Here is a 20,465-nt window from a genome sequence, read left to right on the forward strand (position 1 = left end):
TGTGGTGGACTGGCCCGCGCGCTGGCCCCCAGAACCACTGCGCTGGTTCCCATGTCCCAGGCCGCACATGGGCTGAACAGCTTGTGCCGGCTTATGGCTCTGGGCAGGCCGGGGGAGGGGCACGAAAGGGGCGATAGGCAGACTGCGCAGGGCAAGTGGTGGAGAGGCCCAAGGACCTGGCCTTCAAAGAGCATATTCATAAGAGTGGATTGGACATCCCCTGAAAAACCGGTCAACCTCAACCAGGAGTAGCGTCGAAGGGCTACAGATGTGGAAATCGTCCTGCCTCATGAGTCGGCGGGATCCAACCCAAAGCGGACGGTAAACTTTGCTGCCCAAGAGAGAATGACCCGGTCCTCCTTCGGCCACTGAGGCAGCACTTGCGCTACCCGACCCACACAGAATGGGTGTAACGGCCCAACAGACATGCAGTGTTTACTGACCGCTGTCCCAAGCTGGAGGAAGAAAACATCTTCTCCTCAAGATGTTTGGTCATAAACCTAAGCACACATTAGAATTAAATAGTAATTTCACAAAATTGGTAATACATAAAACACAAGAAAATCATTCCATATGTTCTCCTCTTTTCTTTTTTCTTTTTTAATACTTCTTCGTGTTTTCAATAAGTGAACAGTTCCCAAGCCAACACGTGTTTCGTCGCCTCAGTATGCTTGTACATGCGACTTGTTCACGGCTGGGTAAAGAATGATACAACGTTTTACAACACTTAAAATTCGCAAAACATTTGTTATTTTTTCAAAAAACAAATGTGCTCCCAGGGCTCATCCATGTGACGCGGTGCTAAGTGAACATTAGCACCTTGCATTATGGTGTTTATTCATGCATTTTGTGCAAAACAGTGGCTACAAAGTGATAGGTCCTCACATGTTGTGAAGACACAATTTATATACATCAAATGTGTTTGGACAGTGAATAGTGCAAGTGCTGAGTGTTGATTTTATGGTGAGATTTTTAAAATTAAAAGAGTTATGACAATCTGGTCATAGGGCAAGACCAGAGTGTGTCACCCAGTGACCAGACTTCAAAACACAACCTATATGTCTATATGTTGGGAAAAGCATTGTCTTTATGTGATTAGCACCGTAACTTAATGCCACTAACCTGAACAAATTCACTTCTATATATCTGTGAAAAAACCAGCAACAAACAAAAACACCACTATGAGTATTCCACTCAAAGGTACACTTTGTTTAATTCAAAGTTAAAGAAACAAACCATTTTAAACTGGCCAGCAGCCTTTTAAATTGAACCAAAACAGGACCTAGTTTAAGTGTGGCGATAATTCCAAGCCACACTACTCCTGTGGCGTAAGGGGTAACTCTTGAGAGGACTATTATGTTGCTCTTCGTATCAACTCCTCAAATTATCCAATTTGTAAGTATCTTAAAACTCTAGAAGGGAGAAGTCGAAGAGTGACGGTGCTTCTTCGACTTCTTCTTGTGCTTTGACTTACCTGACCCAGAGTGTGAAGACTTGGATGAAGAATGATTATAGCTCCACGACCGGTCCCTCGACCTCCTACGTGACCGGGACCTCGAGTGGCGCAGAGCCGACTGCCGAGCCTCGAGAAGCTTCAGGGACTGCTCCCTCAAAGACTTCGTATTCATGGTCCGGCAGTCAGAGTACGACTTGGGGTCGTGGTCGTACTCCAGGCAGAAGTAGCACACGCAGTGCGGATCCATCACCGACATCATTCGGCTATAGGAACCGCAAGCCATGAAGCCAGGCATCCCTGACAGAAACCAGGAGTCGAAGACTCAAGAAAGATGACGACAAAAGTCGGTGAAAAGTCAGTCAAAAAGTGACTGGCGGTACCGCTCTCTCCGGATCTGCGCTAGCTGGCCCGCAAAAAGAAAGAGCTGACGTCGGCGCACATAGGCGGCGTCTATGTAGCTACCGCAACATCATCCAGGAGACCACGACACCAAGGACGAACGCGGAGTCGACTGACGCCACCTTCCGACGCGCATGGGTACTGCTGACAAAAAACTTTTCAGATCCAGTCTGACGCCTGGGGGTAATTCTGAGGTAAAGAATCTATAACTAACTGGTTTTTTTCAGATGATCGCACTACAAGACTGCTTCGAAAGCTAGGAGGAGGACTCTCAATCGTCCAAAAGGATGCAATCAAATGCACCATGTCCACAGACAGCAACACCCCTCCATGGAGAATATACACTTCAGAATACAAACGGATGACAGCTTCACTCTCAACTGCACCCTTGTATATTTACGAATTACGAATCTAGCAACCAACCCAGACGTTCTTGAAATGCTCATGAAGCCAGAACACTTTGCATAATGAGTATGTCCATAGAACTTTTTCAACTTAATGTGTGTCTTCTTTGTTGTGTGTTTTGTATGTCGTTTTTTACTTTACAGGATCAATGCATCTTTGGTGCTCCAGGTAACTGTACCTGTCTGAGCCAGCCCAATTGGGGCAACCAAATGTATTCTTTATTTTTGTCCTTTCAGGTCATGCAACTGCATTGACTCACACCGCTGTAGGCACATTATAGCCTTAGTTTATCACTGTAAATAACCTTTCACTTTTAGTTATTTACACTTTTCATAGAGAAACGTGAGTAAGGTGGGGAAGTTGTGCCCCCGTCCTGAAGAAGGAGCACAAGCTCCGAAACATGTCGACGCACACCAGAGGTAATGTCCATAATTACGACAACTAACTACCTCACACTGCACTTCTTTTAACAGTACCAGCCCGAGGTTGTGAATAAAGTTTTTTTCCTGATACCTACGAGCCAGGTACTTTTTAACCTTCACCATACCCCACCACTCACATTTACAATACCCTATCAGTTCCATCACACGCACCACACATAGTCTACTCTTTCAGTGCTCCCGCGTAGTCGCAGGTCGCAGCACGCCGCATCCCGTTAGAGGGGTGCGAAGACCCCGATGATGAAGCATGACACCAAGGGGCCTGTTGGTGTGTGAGGGGTATTTTACAAAACACCGAGTGTCCCCCACATCCGTGGTCTACACTCTCCCTGTCCACTGTGAGTAGGATTCTTTTTGTTTGTGTAAACAGTGCCCGTGGAGTAAGAATCCTATCTCTATACTCTACCTCCCTCCTGTTGTTATTCTATATTTATCACCATGATCATGAAACAACTTTAGAAACCTGATCAAAGACTTTATAGCCCCTTTCACCTCGACTCCAAGGACTTCATGCTAATCAGGGACCTCAACTTCCACCTCGAAGACCCAATGAACCCCTGCTCCATAGCCCTCCTGGACATCGGACTCACCCAGCTCGTCACAGACCCTACACCCATCGCAGGACATACCCTGGAACCAATCTACATCACCAGCAAAAGGATCACCTACAACTCCGCCTCATCACTCACATGAACCAACCGCTCCATCATAAGCTTCTAAATGACTCCACTTCAAGTCAATGAACCCACAGGCATCAACTTACACAGCCGGACCTCGAATAAAGTAACAGAGGCAGACTTGACTTAACGCTCTCAAAACGGACCAACCGAACACCACTGACAAACCTCGACAAAGACAATCAATCAGTCAATCAATCAATCAATCTGGATTTGTAGAGCATGGCTAATCACCCGCTAGGGTATTCAGGCGCTAGGTTCTTACTTGGATCAGTCAAAGCCAGGTCTTGGGTCCCTTTCTGAATTCTGGAAGCGAGGAAGATGTTCAGAGGTGAAGCAGAAGGTCGTTTCAGGTCTTGGCGGTGAGGTAGACTGATTTACTGTGGCTTCAGCCAATGCAGGGAGTGTGTCCGAGGGTACGGGAGGTGGAGCGCAGGTGTCTGGAGGGTTGGTGGAAGTTCAGGGTGTGGTTGATGTATGCTGGTCCTTGGTCGTGGATGGCTTCGTAGGTTGCATTAGCATCTTGAATTGCCATCTTTTCGGCATGGTGAGCCAGTAGATGTAACGGAGGTGGGGGGGGGGGGGTGGGGCAGGGGGGGTCATGTGGATCCATTTGGGGAGTTCAAGGATGAGTTTGGTCACAGACTTCTGTATCGTCTGGAGTATCTTCAGGAGTTTGGCGGTGGTTTTTGTGTAGAGCGTGTTGCCGTAGTCCAGCCAGCTGGTGACTAGGGCTTCACTGACGAATTTCCTGGTGTTGACTAGAAGCTATCTCAAAATCTTTCGGAACATGCGGAGGGTGTGGAAGCAGGCGGAGTAGACTTGGTTGATCTGGCACTTGTTGAGTTTACCGTCCAGGATGATGCTAAAGTTCGGAGGGCCCTCAGGTGTTATTCCACAGGGAGGTGTTGATCCTAATAATTAGCACCTCCCGCTTGTCCGTGTTGAGCTTCAGGCACTTGTTCATCATCAAGTCAGCAACACTCGTCATGCAGTTGTGGAAGGTGATTCTAGTGATGAAGGGAAGATGAGCAGGGTGTCATCTGCATTGGATACAAGGATGAGGCCCTAGGTTCGGAAGATGTTGGCTAGGGGCAATATATAAGTGATGAACAGGGTTCCGAAGTGAAGGGTGGAAGGCGGATTCTCTGGGTTCATCCTGATGACGATGTGTCGGGGGCTCTTGATGAGTGTGTGGTGGGTATATGGTATCGAACAGTACTGAGAGGTTCAGGAGGATCAGAGCGGTCTCCCTGGTCGAGGAGGATTCTGATGTCATATGTGCCGGAGATCAGAGCGGTCTTGGTGCTGTGGTTGGCACAGAACCCCTACTGCGAGGTGCCCAGCAGGTTGTTTCTCTCCAGGTTTTTGGTGAGTTGGCAGTTGATGGCCTTCAAGGACTTTGGCAAGGAAGAGCACAGAGTTAGAGTCGTAGGTATGGAGTTCACAGGGTGGGTGGAGTGTTTCTTATTGAGGGGTCTGACCTTTGCATATTTCAATCCATATGGGAAGGCAGCCGTGGTGATGAATGCATTGAGAATAGAGGTGAGTTTGCAGCTGATTCCCTTACTCCTGAGGGTGAAGAGGTGGTGGAAGCAGAGGTTTGTAGGTTCCCCTGAGTGGAAGGAGCTCATGATTGAAGTGGTGGTCTGTGTGGTGAGCTGTTCCAATAGGGGGAGCGGGTGTTTTGGGTGTTTAACATCTACTATGTCAAATCTTACTATGGATCGATACTGGCAGTGATGCCTAATCCAGTGTATCACTTTGCTCTTTAGGGAGTCCTCATCCTCCCAACCTCCCAACTTTAACTTTGGTAAATTGATCATGAAAACCTTGCGTTCTCCATTTTTTGTGGATGCTTGTTACTATAATCTATTGGGTGCTGTACTGGGGAATATCTGCTGCCTGCGTGAATTTGAATTCTTGGTAGTCCACCAACCATTAATCTTTAGTTGAAACTCCTTTCAACACCGTCAGAGTGGTGGTAATCAACTGGTACTCTATTATTATCCTTTACTTCAATGCTGTTGGAACCCCTCACCAAATCCCTCCCTCCAACTAGCAGGTAGCCTCTCAATAGTCAATCCTATATTCGGCATGTTCATATGTAACTCCTTATTTGGAATTAACCCGTTCACCGTGCGCGAATTCCGCCGCAGTGCGTGCGATTTATGACTGGGCATGGTTCGGACAGCCCCCGGCCGTCTTCTGCAAACGCCCACCATGACGTCGGACGGCTGGGGGCAGTCCGACGGACGCAAAGGGTTAAATTGCCTGAGTTATGCATGTTGTCATTTATGGCTACTGGATTTATCTGGGTATCTATGGGGTGAGAGGATGTTTGTGGCTGCTAATATTTTAGCAACTTGATCTTTTCTAGCATTCACAATGGAATGCTTACCGATTTCTCTCTCATGACTATTCCCTAAACTGCTAACATGCTACCAGTTTTTCAATTAGTTTCTTTTGATCTGCAACCTCTTTGTTCAAAACATCTAATCTCAAGTAGAGCTCATTCATCACTGTGACAAGGTCTTCGAGGTTAATTAGAGTGCAACCTCCAGTTTTTTTCTTCGGTGTTTGAACTATGTTATGTTTGTGTCCATATTCATTGACAATATATTTATGGCCATAGAATTAATTTCAGTATATTCTAACCCATCCAGGAAAACTAGCAGTTCATATCTATTTGACCAACTTATAGAAATAGCGCCCCTCCCCCAATCACATTCTCAGCAGTTTTCGAAGCAATAGCTCCAGGGGAAATAGCAGGGTGGGGCTCATTAGTGCTACTTTCCTTAGAGCGAGACACTGATAAATCTAACAGCACTTCATCAGAGGGAACAGTATGTATAATTGTGTCACATTCTATGAATTCTGGCCAGCACACACTTTCTTGCTTTCTGTAGAAGGCTGTTATTTTCTTGGTACCTGCGCTTGTCACTTTCTTATCGTCAGATAATATTGACTTAACCTCCTCATTCAAATTGTCAATCGCAACTGAAGTTCATTCTTGGCTGCGCTTTTCCTTGTTTTTACTATCTTTCCCTTGTCAATCGCAGTCTCTGTAGCTTTCCTTTTGGCCATTCTAAAATGCTAAATGCTATGTATTACTACTTTCTTTGACCACTAATTTGCTTTGCCTGGCCTTCTTCAATAATTAGTTTGAGCACTTTCCATTATTCACACAAAAAAAAAAAAAAACAACAAGAGCATACAGGTTTTTCTTGGGGTGATTCTTTTCCCAATCAAGACCATAAAGTCATAAAACGAGTCTTGTACTGATAGATCGGGGGGGGGGGGTGAGCTTGAACTGTCTGTGGTAGGGAGTTTACTGGCCAGTTCTTAAGACGCTCCAGGACTGGATACAGTTCCAACACTGGGTAAGACATTACTTGGTACAGAAACCAATCACCTACTTGTAAACACTTCCGCCAGTCGGGCACAAGGAGGGTGGCCTTGCCCTGCCTCTTCCTGGCGCTGACGGGTGCAGGACAGGCCTGGGCCCGGGCTTCACCCGGGCCGCGGGTGGATCAACTAGCACTGTACAACGCGAGAGTAGGCGACAGAAGGCGGTGGGAGTCAAGCCCCTCCTCCTGAGGGCAGTGGTTGCTGGATCTTGAAGTCCCATTGTGGGCAGTAAAAAGGCCCCCAAACAGCGTCCCGTGACACAGGTGGATCAACAAGCGCTATCTAGGGCAAGAGTAGGTGGTGGGAGTCAAAGCCCTCCTCTTTACGGCAGTGTTAGCTGGATCTTGAAGTCCTCTTGTGGGCAGTAAGTGGCCCCCACACACAGCGTCCCGCTCCGCAGGTGGATCAACAAGAGCTATATAGAGCGAGAGATGGCAATGGAAGTCAAGTCCCTCCTCCTTAAAGCAGTGGCTGCTGGATCTTGAAGTCCCCTTATGGGCAGTAAAAAGGCCCACACACACAGCCTCGTGTGCCACAGGTGGACCAACAAGGGATAAGGCTCCATACCGGACTGTCTTAAAATAGGGCAGGTCACACCTATACTAAAGAAATCCATCTGATCTCAACAACTATCGCCCTATATCAAACATCCCCACTTTGGCGAAACTGCTGGAGAAAGGAGTACAAATTCCGCCAAGGTCATAGCACAGAATCTGCACTCACACATAATGGATGACATACTAAAAATGCTTGACCGCAACAAATCATGCCTAATGTTGCTCTTTGACTTATCCTCCGCCTTTGAGCATGACAACCTCTTGTCACTATTGGAACGAAGGATGGGCCTCTCATGGACAGTTTTACAATGGTTCTCCTCCTTCCTAAATAACAGAACACAAAGAATCAAGAGGAAGAACTCACTTTCTCCACCTTCCGTGATCAACCTGGGCATCCCACAGGGATCAGCCTTATCACCTATTTTCAACCTTTTAATGGAACCCCTGGCGAACGCACTGAAATCAGCGAATATTCTATATCACCTGCATGCGGACGACACCCAACTGTATTTTAAAATCTCCACTCCAGAAGACTTCATTTCCCTCAACGCTATTCTACAGAACACACAAAGCTGGCTCACTAACAACCACCTCATGTTGAATACCAAAAATACTGAATTCATTCTCATCTCTGCACCGAATCACACACCTAAGATAGACCAATGGTTGAAACATCTACCCTCCTTTGACTATGCTCCTCTCATCATTGACTCCGCAAAATCCCTAGGAGTCTCCCTAGACAAACACCTGAATATGTAGACGTACATCACTAATGCCACTAAGGGAGCTAATCACAAGTTGAGTATACTTAGGAAACTCAAACCCTTCCTCCCCCAGACCGACCTAAAAATGGCAGTACAAGCCCTAGTGCTACCAAGATTAGACTATGGAAGCACCACTCTTTGCTGAGGCCATCACTTAATTCGGCGGCAAGACTGGTGTCAGGAAGGAAAAGAAATAGCCACATCTCTCCGACCGCGAAAGCTCTGAACTGGCTGCCCTATGAGGCAAGAATACACCTGAAGGTTGCCTGCATGACCCATAAAGCACTACGTAACAATACACCCAGTTAATTAGCGCTAAAGCTAGAAAGGTCGGGAGGATGCAGACAACTACGAAGTGTGAGTACTTTACTTCTGAAACAACAATCCTTCCATAAGAAGAGAACTGGCTGCAGAGCCTTCTCAGGGATTGCTCCAAAGATTTGGAACTGCTTACCTCCAGTGGTACGCTAAATCTCTTCCTTCACAGCATTAAAAAAAGAAGTAAATATACTACTAATGAACAAATTCACGTCCTAAGACTTTATTTTTCTGCTGACATCGAGTCACCTATTCGATCCTCTTGTTACTTCCTACCTCCGGTGGAATGAAGGAGAAAATTGTATGTATGTTTATTACCACATCCACTTGTTGCTCATTAACTATAGTCAGTGTAAAGCTCCGTTGGCCACGGGTCTCCTATATTATCCATAGACCTAATACCTATGGTGGATCAAAGGAGAATATCATATGTATGCTTATTATCACAACCACCTAATGCTCAATAACTGTATATAGGGCAATGTTCTGCTGGAGACGGGTCATCTATGTTATTTGTATACTATACACCCCTTCTGTACGTAATGACAAATATCAAATGTTTGTATACTACCCCATCTTTTGTTTTCTTTTCTTATGTCTTTATACTGTATACTGTAAAGCGCTCCGATACCCTCCTGGGTCATCTTCGTGCTATATAAAACTGTATAAATAAATAAAATAAAAAATAAATAGCGCGAGAGTAGGTGACAGGAGGCGGCGAGAGTCAAGCTCCTCCTACTTAGGGCAGGGATTGCTGGATCTTGATGTCCCCTTGTGGGCACTAAAGAGACCCCCACACACAGCGAGAAGACCATCAATAAACAACTCATCAGCCACTTGGAACACAACAACCTTCTGGAACCCACGTAATAAACTCACCTTGGCCACAGGCGACGCTCATGCTATAATGGACCGGGAAGAAATCGCAGCCCTTATCCTACTCGATCTTTCCGCAACCTGGAATACAGTCTCCCACCACACCTTTGTCAGAAGACTGCACGAAACATGCATCCAAGAATTGGGCCTCAACTGGATAGGATCCTTCCTTACAGGAAGAACACAGAGAGCCAGACTACCATCATACACATTGGAATGCAGAGAGTGCATCTGCGGAATCCCTTAACCCCTTCTACGCTCATGACGAGCTGGGCTCGTCATGAGGTAGCCTCCTCGCACGCTCATGACGAGCCCAGCTCGTCACGTAACATGCGATACCGCAAATCTCAGCGTGCGAGCGGAATTCCGCCCGCACGCATGCGGTTAAGGTTCATCACTCAGCTTACCCCTGTTAAACATCTGCATGACTCCACTCACCAGCATCATCAGGCCCAAAGGCATTACCATCATATCCTAAGTCAATGACACACAACTCATCCTCTCTCTGGAAGGCAAGTTCACACCCACCAGATCAGACTTGTCTAACTGCATTATCAACGTAGCCGGCTGGATGAGATCCAACTGCCTGAAACTCAACACTGACAAGATGGAAGTGCTTATCTTCGGGAACAAGAACTCTCCATGAGACTCCACCTGGTGGCCTTTAGAGCTTAGACCAACACCCTCTTCTACTGACCATGACAGAAATCTAGGAATCATCTTGGATGACAAGTTCATCATGACAGAGAAGGTCAATGCGGTCAGCTCCTCCTGCATCCACATTCCTTGCATGCTCAGCAAGACATTCAAATAGCTGCCCCTGAACAGCAAATGCACTATCACATAGGCCCTCATCACTTTCAAATTAGAGTATGGCAGCACATTCTACGCCGGGATGTCCAACCACCTACTTCACCCTCTCCAAACCATCCAGAATGCAGCAGCAAGACTCATTCTTGACCACTACTGACGCACCCACATCTCACCACTAATGAGAGAGTTCCACAGGTTTCCCATCCACAAACACAGACAATTCAAACTCCTCACACATGTATTTAAAGCACTGCACAGCATTGAACTTGCATACTTGAACAAACGCCCGCACTTCCACCAGCCTCCTCCGCTCAGTCACACACTCACTCACAAACAACCCCTGCATCCACAAGAGCAGAACGCGAGGTCAAACACTCTCCTACATCGCATCCAATACCTGGAATGACCGCCCTCAACACATCAGAGCCTCCTCCTCACTTCTTGAATCCGGCAAGAAGCGGAGACTGGGCTCTTCAATGAATTCCTGCAGAGCCAGGCACTCACCCCCTTAATCCCATGCCTACATGCTGGCTCCAGGGCCTGAATATCCTAACAGGCGATTAGCTGTGCCATACAAATCTACATAACACACATGGTAGTAATTTCGTAACACTGAAGAAATAGTCACTATCCCGATGAGTTTCAGATCCCTTCACCAGAAGGGGAAGTAGTGGGTAGAATTTGCAAATTCAGGACTTTGTGGCTCCACTCACTCAATTATTCTGGAATTCTTTCTACTTCATCCAAAGTGTATCGAATAGAACTCTCTTCTCTCCCAATTCAGTGCAAAACAGCGACTGCTCCAGTACCTAGAGATTCTGTCAGCTATGATGCTCTGTGGGACAGGATTTAGGATAGAATATGCAGGATAGCAATCACTTACGTCCCTTGAAAAGAATGGGGAAAATACTTTTTTAATTCAACCATCTTTGTGGTGTCAAAAATTAAAGGAGTATACAGACTGGTTCTGGATCTCAAGAATCTCAATCAATTGATTCCAAATCTGCCATTAAATATGGAGTCATTGCAAAAAGCTATTTCAATGATTGATACTCAGGACTTCTTTGCATCCAGGGACTTTCAAGGTGTCTAACTGTATGTTACAATTTGGAAAGCTCACCAAAAGTATCTCCGATTTGCTGTGTGACAGGCATTGTCAATTCTGATAACTTCCCATTGGCTCAAAAAGAAACCATGGATTTTAAAAAAAATGTGAACCTTTTTGAAAGAGTATGCAGAAAGGAAAATGCTGCATCCAAAGTTGGACCGCTAGTTAAGTCGTGCTTCAACAACACATCTAGTGCAGGTCCATGTATAAAGAGTTTGCTCTGTTCTACTGGAACACAGATTACTGATCAACCGTTGCAAGTCTCATTTAACCCTTTCCAAGCCAATGGAATTCATGTGAGCAGAATTCCAAACTGTCTTGTGAAGCCTGTTCTTACCAGACCACCGTGTGGTTTCTCTTTTACAGATGGAAAAGCTCCACTGAAATGGTGGTTAAAGGTACAGGGCCATATGGTCTTGAGAGTTTATCGGGTGTCCTGGGCAAGGTTCGATATGAAACTTCTACAGAACAATCTACTGTCTCCTGGAGTCTGACAAATTCAGTAATTTGAATGGAGGTTCTGTCTGAGCTGAGAGAGTCTATACAGTAGCTTCTTCAAACAGTTGATCTCAAAAAGGGGATTTAGAAGCTCACAAAGGGGTGGTATGACAGGGTAATTGCTCTTCCAGACTTACGTCTTTACTATTCGGCCTCACAGTTAGTGGCCATAAACCAATGGATCCATGGTTCCCCTACTAATCCGGCCTTCCATCTTGAGCACTACCAGACGGGCCAGGAGGGGTATTTGGGCGCACTTTACAGCAAGACCCGGAAAAACGGTATTTGGAACCGATGGCACAGTCAGTAGCCATATGGCACAAAGCTAATAAACGTCTAGGGTGGGCTGACAAATTCACGAAAGCCACGCCGTTGTGGTCTTCACAGAGGTTGGGCTCCCTTTGCTTCCATGCTGGATTTGATAAGTGGAACATCATAGGCATTAATACCTTGGGGGATTTAGTCAACAGGGGGAAACTTCTCACCTTTCGAGACCTGCAACAGAAATATGCTCTCGCACAGGGTGAATTTTTCCGCTATTTACAGATCAGACATGCTATCCTCACACAAGTTCCAGATCTTCCCTCCCTCCCAGACTCCTCCCCTCTGGAGGAAAGATTGCTATCTGAGCCACTCCCGACGAAAGCCATATCATGCAAGTATCGTAAACTATGCAACTATCTGCCCGACTCTTTTCAGGCCCTACGAGAACATTGGCAATCCGACAGAGGTCAACTGGAGGATGAGGACTGGCAGACTGAGCTGATGTCCCCCAGGGAGACGGCGATAAATCACCATTTCCGCCTGATACAGCTGAAAATATTACATAGATCATACATGTCCGGAGTACTCCTGGCCAAAATCGGCAGACGTCCTGATAATCTGTGCCTGAAGGGTTGTGGCCTGATAGGTACATTCTACCACATCCCGTGGGACTGTCCACATATACAGCCCTTGTGGAAGAGGGTGACCAACAAAATGTAAGATACGCTAGGTAAACAGATTTCACTATCACCTCGGCTGGGGCTCATGAATATTTGGGAGGCCACGAACTTAACAGACATAGAGCATCAATGGGTTGCATTGGGGTACCTGCTTGTGAAGAGGGCAATTGCGATACAGTGGGGATCCACCGTGAGGCCATTAACAATCGGATGGGTGGCATAAACGGACATGAGCATGATTGCAGAGAAAGAGGTCTATAAACTACGAGGCTGCCCTAAGAAATGGGACAAGAAATGGGGAGGGTGGTACACCTTTAGAGGTGAAATCTGCAGTTCTCCAACAGCAGACATGGCAATGGAATGGACCCGGCTCGTGGACGCCCTGGTTGGCTGACGCATATCCTGTAATAATAATAACTGTATGTGTCAAGTAATCCTTAAATATTGTGATGGTATTGGATTGAGGACTCGGCACTGCTTTAATTCAATAAAAATTGTTATAAAACAAAAAAAACAAAAAAAAGGAGGGGGGGGCAGATTTAGTTGGATTCTCAGACCCAAAGTAAGACGAAGGCATATTCTAGCTCTCAAGGTTGGGGGATCCACATGAATAGGTCAGGAAGCTCAGGGTTAATGGTCGATGAAGGAAAACTGAAATCCTCCAAGCAGAAGGAACTGTAAGCAGTCAGAAGAGGTTTAAATGTGTTTTCTTCAATTCTGAAACATCTTTTTGTTTTGGTCACAAGAGACAATATAGTTACCAAGTAATACCTCAATCGTCTAGAGGATACCAGGGTGAAGATTCTAAAGTATTTGACAAATCAGAACATGTTGAAGCCAGAAAGAACGGTTCCCTCAATCAAAGCAGTGCATCTCAGCTGTGCAGATAATTAAAGGGAGGACTTTCTAAGCAAAGTCTTTGCCTCATCAGACTTTCTGTGCATCAGTCAGTGTTTTCAGGACTGTATGCAAGAGACTGGACTGTCCTGTTCTGGATTTGTTTGCCTCGTTTCTTCTTGAGGTTCTACGATTCACTACCAAGGGTATGGATTCTCTAGCAACACCATGACCCAAGTGGCGCCTATATGTGTTTGCCTCTTGCTTCTGAAGGTGAGGAGCAAGGGAGAGGTAGTGGTCTTAATAACACTACGATATCGGCCACAATGGAATTAGTTTCCCCCGGAAGAGTCAAACTCCTCTTTTGACTTTCAATCGTGAAGTTAGCAGCATGGGTCCAAGCAAGCCCCATGTGCCACGCACCACATGGGGCACAGATGTTTGAAAACATCCCCTTTTTCCATTGTGGCCGCAGCACAAGCCACAATGGAAAAAGTTATGATAACGACCGCCTACATGGCCGTCGCATCATAATTTGGCGGGTGGGACCACAGACTACTTGTGGGTCGGTCCCAATTCAGCTACAGTGTCGGTCAGATGCTCGTCCGATCATCATTGCAATGAGGCCCAACATTTCTACATAGACATTTGCACCACACATTGTAAAGGAAACTTCCTTAGGACAATGCTCTTCTTGCGCTCAATGTTTTTAAACATCAGCATCAATCTTTAGACTTCTACACACACTTGTATTGATTGTGTAGAGCAAGATATATTACGGGAAATGCCTAAAAACTGCTACTTATGGAACAAACTAGCCCAGGAGTTCACAGATCTACTGCATTGTTAAATTGTTTTAGAGTAATGTAGTTTAGTGATGTAAGTGCAGAATGCCATACAGAAACACGTTTAGCAATCTGTTAACCTCATTTTAAAACTTAAACCTGGAAGGCTCCTGACTTTACTCTTCAGTCAAAATGTAAAATGTTCCAGGATTCTCCATTTGCAACAGCAAATTCTAGGAGGCAAGCGAGTAGTTTTGGGAGATGGCTTTTAGAGTAGTTCATGTAGCTCTCAGCTTACAATTTTTGTAAGTGCCCTGTCTCTTCATCCTAGTAGATTGTTAAGAATTGTATTTTAAAGGCTCCTGATAGGCAGCAAATTTGGCAATATGCCTTTGTGACACTGAAATGGCAAATGTCTAACAAGATTACAATACACAAACAACACCTTAATGCCTCAATACCCACCCCCTAAGTTTGGTTTCCGGTTGTGATCTGCACCATGACAAAGGTATATGTTTTCGTATTTGTACAATAGGAAGAGCAAAGGCATGCTAATAGGAATCCTTACCCTGGTGCTTAGCTCCAGTGCTTCGGTCATCCTGCAGGCTTTCGGCTTCACTTCCAGTTGCATCATCTTTAGTAGGAGGTGAGTGACTGAAAGGAGGTGGCGTAGACAATCTCTGAGACTGCGGACTAGGACTTTGCTGCTTTTTTGGTGTGGGAGATGTGACCTGCTTCTGTACTGCACTTTGAGTTTCGGTCTGCAGTGTTTTCATGGACTGCACAGGGAAGGAAAATTATCTCATTGTACAACAAAAATTATTTTCATACCTATTTCTTACAGGGTTTACATATCATGGGAATCCTATGACAACAACTTGCTAACTGTTGGAGCTCAGGCACTTGGTGCAGCAATGAGTAAAAACACATTTGCTTCAATTCAATTCCCATTTTCACCTAGCTTGATACTTCTTAAGTAAAAACACAGAATTACCTATTTTTTGTTCTCCTGATGGGGATTATCTGCCTCGAGATTCGCCCCTTTCAGCACCATTGGACCAGGGTCAAGACTGATTTGCATGTAGCAGGGTCCAAACTGAGGTGGCAGGGGTATGCAAAATATTGATGGGCTTTGATGCAGCCCCGATTAAGTAACATAGGCCGAGATTAATTCAAGCATTCAATTGATCACTATTTGTATACTTTAATATAGTGCCCTAAGTGGGACAGGTATGCCCAGACGTGGGTCCAGTGCACACTGTGTCACTGGAACCAAACTATACCCAGCTGATTATGCCATAACAAGGGCAAAACTGGTCCTGGGTTGTTTGCGTTCCGGTTCAGGGAGGACTTCGCTTGGCAGTTTAGGCTGGACTGTTTCTATTGGAGCAGGGTCAAGACTGATTTGCATATAGCTTGGTCCAATCTGAGATGGCATGGTGTGCAAAATAACGATGGATTGGGATGTGGCTCGAGTAATTACCAGTGGCTGAAATTAAAGCATTGCCTCCACCCCTTTTTGTATACTTTGGGATCTATGGATGATTGGAGGTATTTACAGTGGGTTAAAAGCAGTAGCAAAACATTATTGTTCTCTTACAAACTGGACACCATGTTTAATTTCAAGAAGGGTACTTGACAATCTAAATTAATAGGGACCCATCAGATTTAAATACCACAGAATTACTGAAATGCAGATCACATTATAAACCAGATCATGTATAAACCAACAAATGGTAAAGTCAATAGGTCTGGTGTTGGCAGGCTGTGCAATTGTTAATTTATATGTATTGCCTTCATATGCTACAAACGTAAAGGAAAAAAAAGTGGCCATTTAAATGTAACTGCCACGTGTCTGCATTTAAAATATAAAAAAGCATTCAATGATGTGGCTGTTTTAGTAGTGATTTTTTTAAATAGCAAACCCTTCAGTTGTGAAAAGCATGTTATTATCATTAGTGCTGAAGGAGAAACAATCGCAGCCTAACCAAGCAGTGACATCACAGGAAGCTACTATATTACTTAACGACTTAATAATTTTAAAAAGGGGACAGAAAAATAAAATCACTGTCTAACTGGGCACCCAGGTGTAGGCAAAATAAATACTTGGCATTTAAAGCACTATAAAAAGGAAATAAAAAAATTTAAAAGCACACTTTTTTATGTCTGCTTTGTCACTCACTGAAGAGAAAGGTGCTACTTTTTGGTGGATGTGAACAAATTGTGCACAGGCTTTGTGTAGTCACTCAAAGTGAAGGAATCCAATGGGTAAAGAGGGCCGTCCCATTTCTCCAGTTTGCACACTGTGGTTGGCAGAAGCAACATGTGCATGACTAATCAATAAAGCCATCTGACGAAAAGGCCCTCTCGGTATGTATATTATGGATGGGGGAAAATCAATGGTCTGGGGAGATAGTTAGAGGAAAGACTTAAAAATAAAAGCAAAGGTCATTATATTTTAGAAAACTTGAGTTTGGCAAGTGTTTATTAGATATTCCTCGAGTTGTGTATAAAAGTCTTAATATTTTCAAAAAGTGGTGGTAATTCATGTGGTTACTAAGTGTCCCTCTTGAGTCAGCTCTAACTGCTTCAAGGCTTCAAGTTGTTACTAGGTTTCCCATTAGCTCCAGATGCAATTGCTTGAAATGTCAGAGGGTTTGGCTTCAGCCTGGACATTTGCATAGACTCTATTGCTAATCTAATGATTTGTTTCCAACAAAAGTCTCGATTTTAATGGAAACAGTTGAGGACACCTTACTATTTAAATGCACTAGCAGCCCCTAATGAATACAAGTGTCTTAAAATGTTTAGTCTATGTGGGGGGCAATTATTTAAGTGGGATATATGCTTTTGTAAGGGCTAAATGCAGATACTCAAAAAAAAGGTATCCAATGGCTGAAGTAGTCTGAACGAATAACCTATATTTACTGCTATAGTGGGAAGAAGCATGATTGGCGTGACAGCTGAAAAGACAGATGACAAAAGAGGGTTGATTGAATGACTCTACGTATGTATGTATTTTAGCATTTTTTAGTAGATTTAGCCTAAAACGCCCGTTTAGGCCAGACCTAGAAATACAAAAAGTAGATTTGAAAAAACGTGGAATTATAAAGAGTTAAGATGTTCATCTACATCCTTAAGCCTCACCCTGCATTTTCCTGCTAAAACACAATTTATTACCTGTTAAGCAGGTTTTATTGAGCCCAAAACTTCAGAACACCTGAACTCTTGAGCTTAGCTTTCATATGATTTCTAATTGACACTAAATGCAGAGGTAAAACTTACCAGCAGCATTAGAAGTTTCAACCAGATCACAAACCGCTAATTATGATTCCCAATTGATACCACCAAAGACATAATCCTAGTGAATATAGTTACTGTCGATGTTACAAACGAATCAGCTACAAACAACCAGTATACGTAGTTGAAAAGGGCATATATATCTCTAAGTAAAATACTGGTTGGAAGCAGGATAATTAGGCAAATACCATCTCAACTAAAATATCGGTACACTGGAACCACCTAAATCTGTCGTCATAACAGTAAAATGAAAACCTTCCATTTCAAGCACTAGCCCATTGACATACCACAGTTTCTATGTAATACCTGAACAAATAATAAATGGTCCCATGTACTTAGGTTTCTGCCTGGGTTCTTTCTGCTTGCTTCAAAATTTAAAACACACAAGATGATGGACGGAATGTTGCAGGGAGAGGTGTGGCGCCGCGGCCAGGGCGACTGACGCTGGAATCTGGGGCTCACGGTTCGATCCGATCCCCAGGGCCAGCCGCAGGTTAGCCCAGCACCATGTGACACTGGGCAACAGCTCGCTTAATCTTCCTGACGGCCCCCAGCGCCTAGAGACCCTTAAGGGTGATTGTTCGCGCTTTACAAATGTGGATTATTATTGCACAATGGCAAAACATTCACCCCCAGTCACGGATCTGGGTTTAATCCATCGTTATTTTGCTCACCAAGCCATCCCAGTTCAGACATGACCATATGCAAATCAGTCTTGACCCTGTGCCTCATGGGAACTGTCCAGACCGAACTGCTAAGCCATGTCTTCCCTGGGCCGGAATCAAGCATCCCAGGACCGGTTTCTGGCTATCAGCCATCTTCAGCCAGGATAGCTTGACTCCAGTGGCTTAGTGAGCAAGGAACCCACCTCTGGGCATACCCTTCCCACATAGGGTGAACAGCAAAACACACAAGATGATGGACGGAATGTTGCACAATTTATAACATAAATGTTTCATTCCTTAGTTCATGGTCCTGAAATGGTGATCTTACCAATAACCACCGGGCCAGACTCAAGCCTAAAAAGACTTGTAGCAAGTAAAACAAAATACAGCAACAGCAAAACAGATTGCCATGGCTGAGTTCCTAAAGGACATAGCGCAAAATATAAAAGGACAATTACAACACAATCTGCGAAATGTGATAGCTATTTTAAAAAACCCTGCCTGATAAAGACGGGCTGTAAAAGCATTCACACTAAAGCAAATAGAAAGGGAGATATAGCATGGAGGAGACATAAAAGGGCAGATGCATACTCCTGTGCTGCAACTACCTCCCAAAGAATTGAACTAATTGCAATTATCACTGTGCCTTGACGACCAGTGACTCAGAATATCATGTGAATGTCCTAAAATAATCTTGCACCCCAGGATATAAATGCCATGTACCGATAGACTACATCCTAAAACAAAAATATTTGATTTTTGGTCAAATTGTAAAACATGTTCTGTGATGATGCTAAATGGGCAGCTTCTCATGCAAATAAACCAAAAAAAACACCATACCTGTTGAGGATTGTCCTTTTGTAGGATTACTGATACTCCGACAGAAGGGGCAGTTTCAAGAGGCACTGGAGGTAACTTCTGTTTGGACCGGTTTGGAGGAACGAGGATGAAAGCCCCTTCAACCACTACAGGGTGCTGCTCTATTTCGTAGCTTCCTTTCTTCAGCAATCCAGTCAATGGTATCTCTGTGCTTCCAAGTGACTGTTCTCCGCAACAAAGATGGATCTGATCCAAACAAAGTCAAATAAAACATGGAATAAAATGCATGAAAATCACAGAAATACAAGTTGAAATCTGGGGATAGTCTATGCTACAGTTTCAACAGTCGATATTAATTTAGAAGTGGGATAACCACCAAGTAGTGAGTGTGGCTGTAAGAATGAATTGTTGAGTAATTGTGTCTGGGAATGGGATGAGGGAACTTCACAAGTTCTGCTGGAAATGATGCTGTTGTGTACAACAATACTAAGACTGCATTCTGAAGCTTCTATGTTATGTAGGTTTAAAGAGTAATGGTGAGGCTACACAGCTTTAAGTTCAAGCATTTTGCTGAAGGGGGTTAAGGCTGTAGCTGCATCTCTTCAATGAAGTATCTTGCATTTGATTTTCCTCAAAGTATATATTATTTAAGTAATTTTGAGGAACAGCACTAGCATTCCATTACCGTTGATCCATGTTTGCCTTTCATAAAGTACATTTTATTCGCATTGTAGCACTCGGCATGGCTTGGAAAACCTGTGCTGGCCTTCACATTTGTTTTTTCTGGTGTGTCCTGTCTATTCTAGTTAATTGGACAAACTGCAAATCCGTTGGAAGTGCTCTTTGTTTTCAACGTGTAAGCAGGGCATTGTTAGGCTCTGCTGATAGTAGGTCAACCACAGTAACCCCTAATTGGCACAGGTCTTTTTTCCCCACTGGCTCGCCCATCCAGTCCCCCATAAATGGAATCCCATGCCTATACTTATTGTGTCAGTGGCACGTGACTGCTCCAAGAATATTTCACTGGAGAGGAGTGAATGGAGATATCAGTCAGGCAAAAATGTGTTTAACAGTAAAAAAAAAGAATAATAATCTATTTAATGTATGTACATATTTGAAATATAAAACATGAACATTACAACAAAAACAAACTGCTTATAATATATAGATTAATATTTAAAACAGATTTATCATCCTTCCCTATAATTTACTCAACCAAAATGCTCCTTGAGTATGATTGGCAGGTCACCTTTCGTTCCAAAAAAATACAAGGTGGCGCTTCTTTAGTGCATGTTTGTGGGTGAAAGAGATTTAAATATTCCCCCTTAATTTATAAAGAAAAGCTATTCCCCGGCTATGGACTAATCCATATTCACACTTGATCTGACCTTGA

General features: G+C 44.3%; 1 protein-coding gene across 1 annotated transcript in view; it reads right to left on the minus strand.

The window, feature by feature from the left end:
* Nucleotides 1-20,465, minus strand: part of CEP120 (centrosomal protein 120) — a 337,501-nt gene that overhangs the window by 220,625 nt on the left and 96,411 nt on the right. The window contains exons 7-8 of the mRNA XM_078675575.1: nucleotides 19,094-19,318; nucleotides 14,857-15,067 (exon numbers count right to left, since the gene is read on the minus strand). Coding sequence (XP_078531701.1) covers nucleotides 14,857-15,067; nucleotides 19,094-19,318 — 436 coding nt within the window. The remainder of the gene's footprint in view (nucleotides 1-14,856; nucleotides 15,068-19,093; nucleotides 19,319-20,465) is intronic.

This window comes from Lissotriton helveticus, chromosome 2_1 (assembly GCF_964261635.1).
Source record: "Lissotriton helveticus chromosome 2_1, aLisHel1.1, whole genome shotgun sequence".
Lineage (NCBI taxonomy): Eukaryota > Metazoa > Chordata > Amphibia > Caudata > Salamandridae > Lissotriton > Lissotriton helveticus.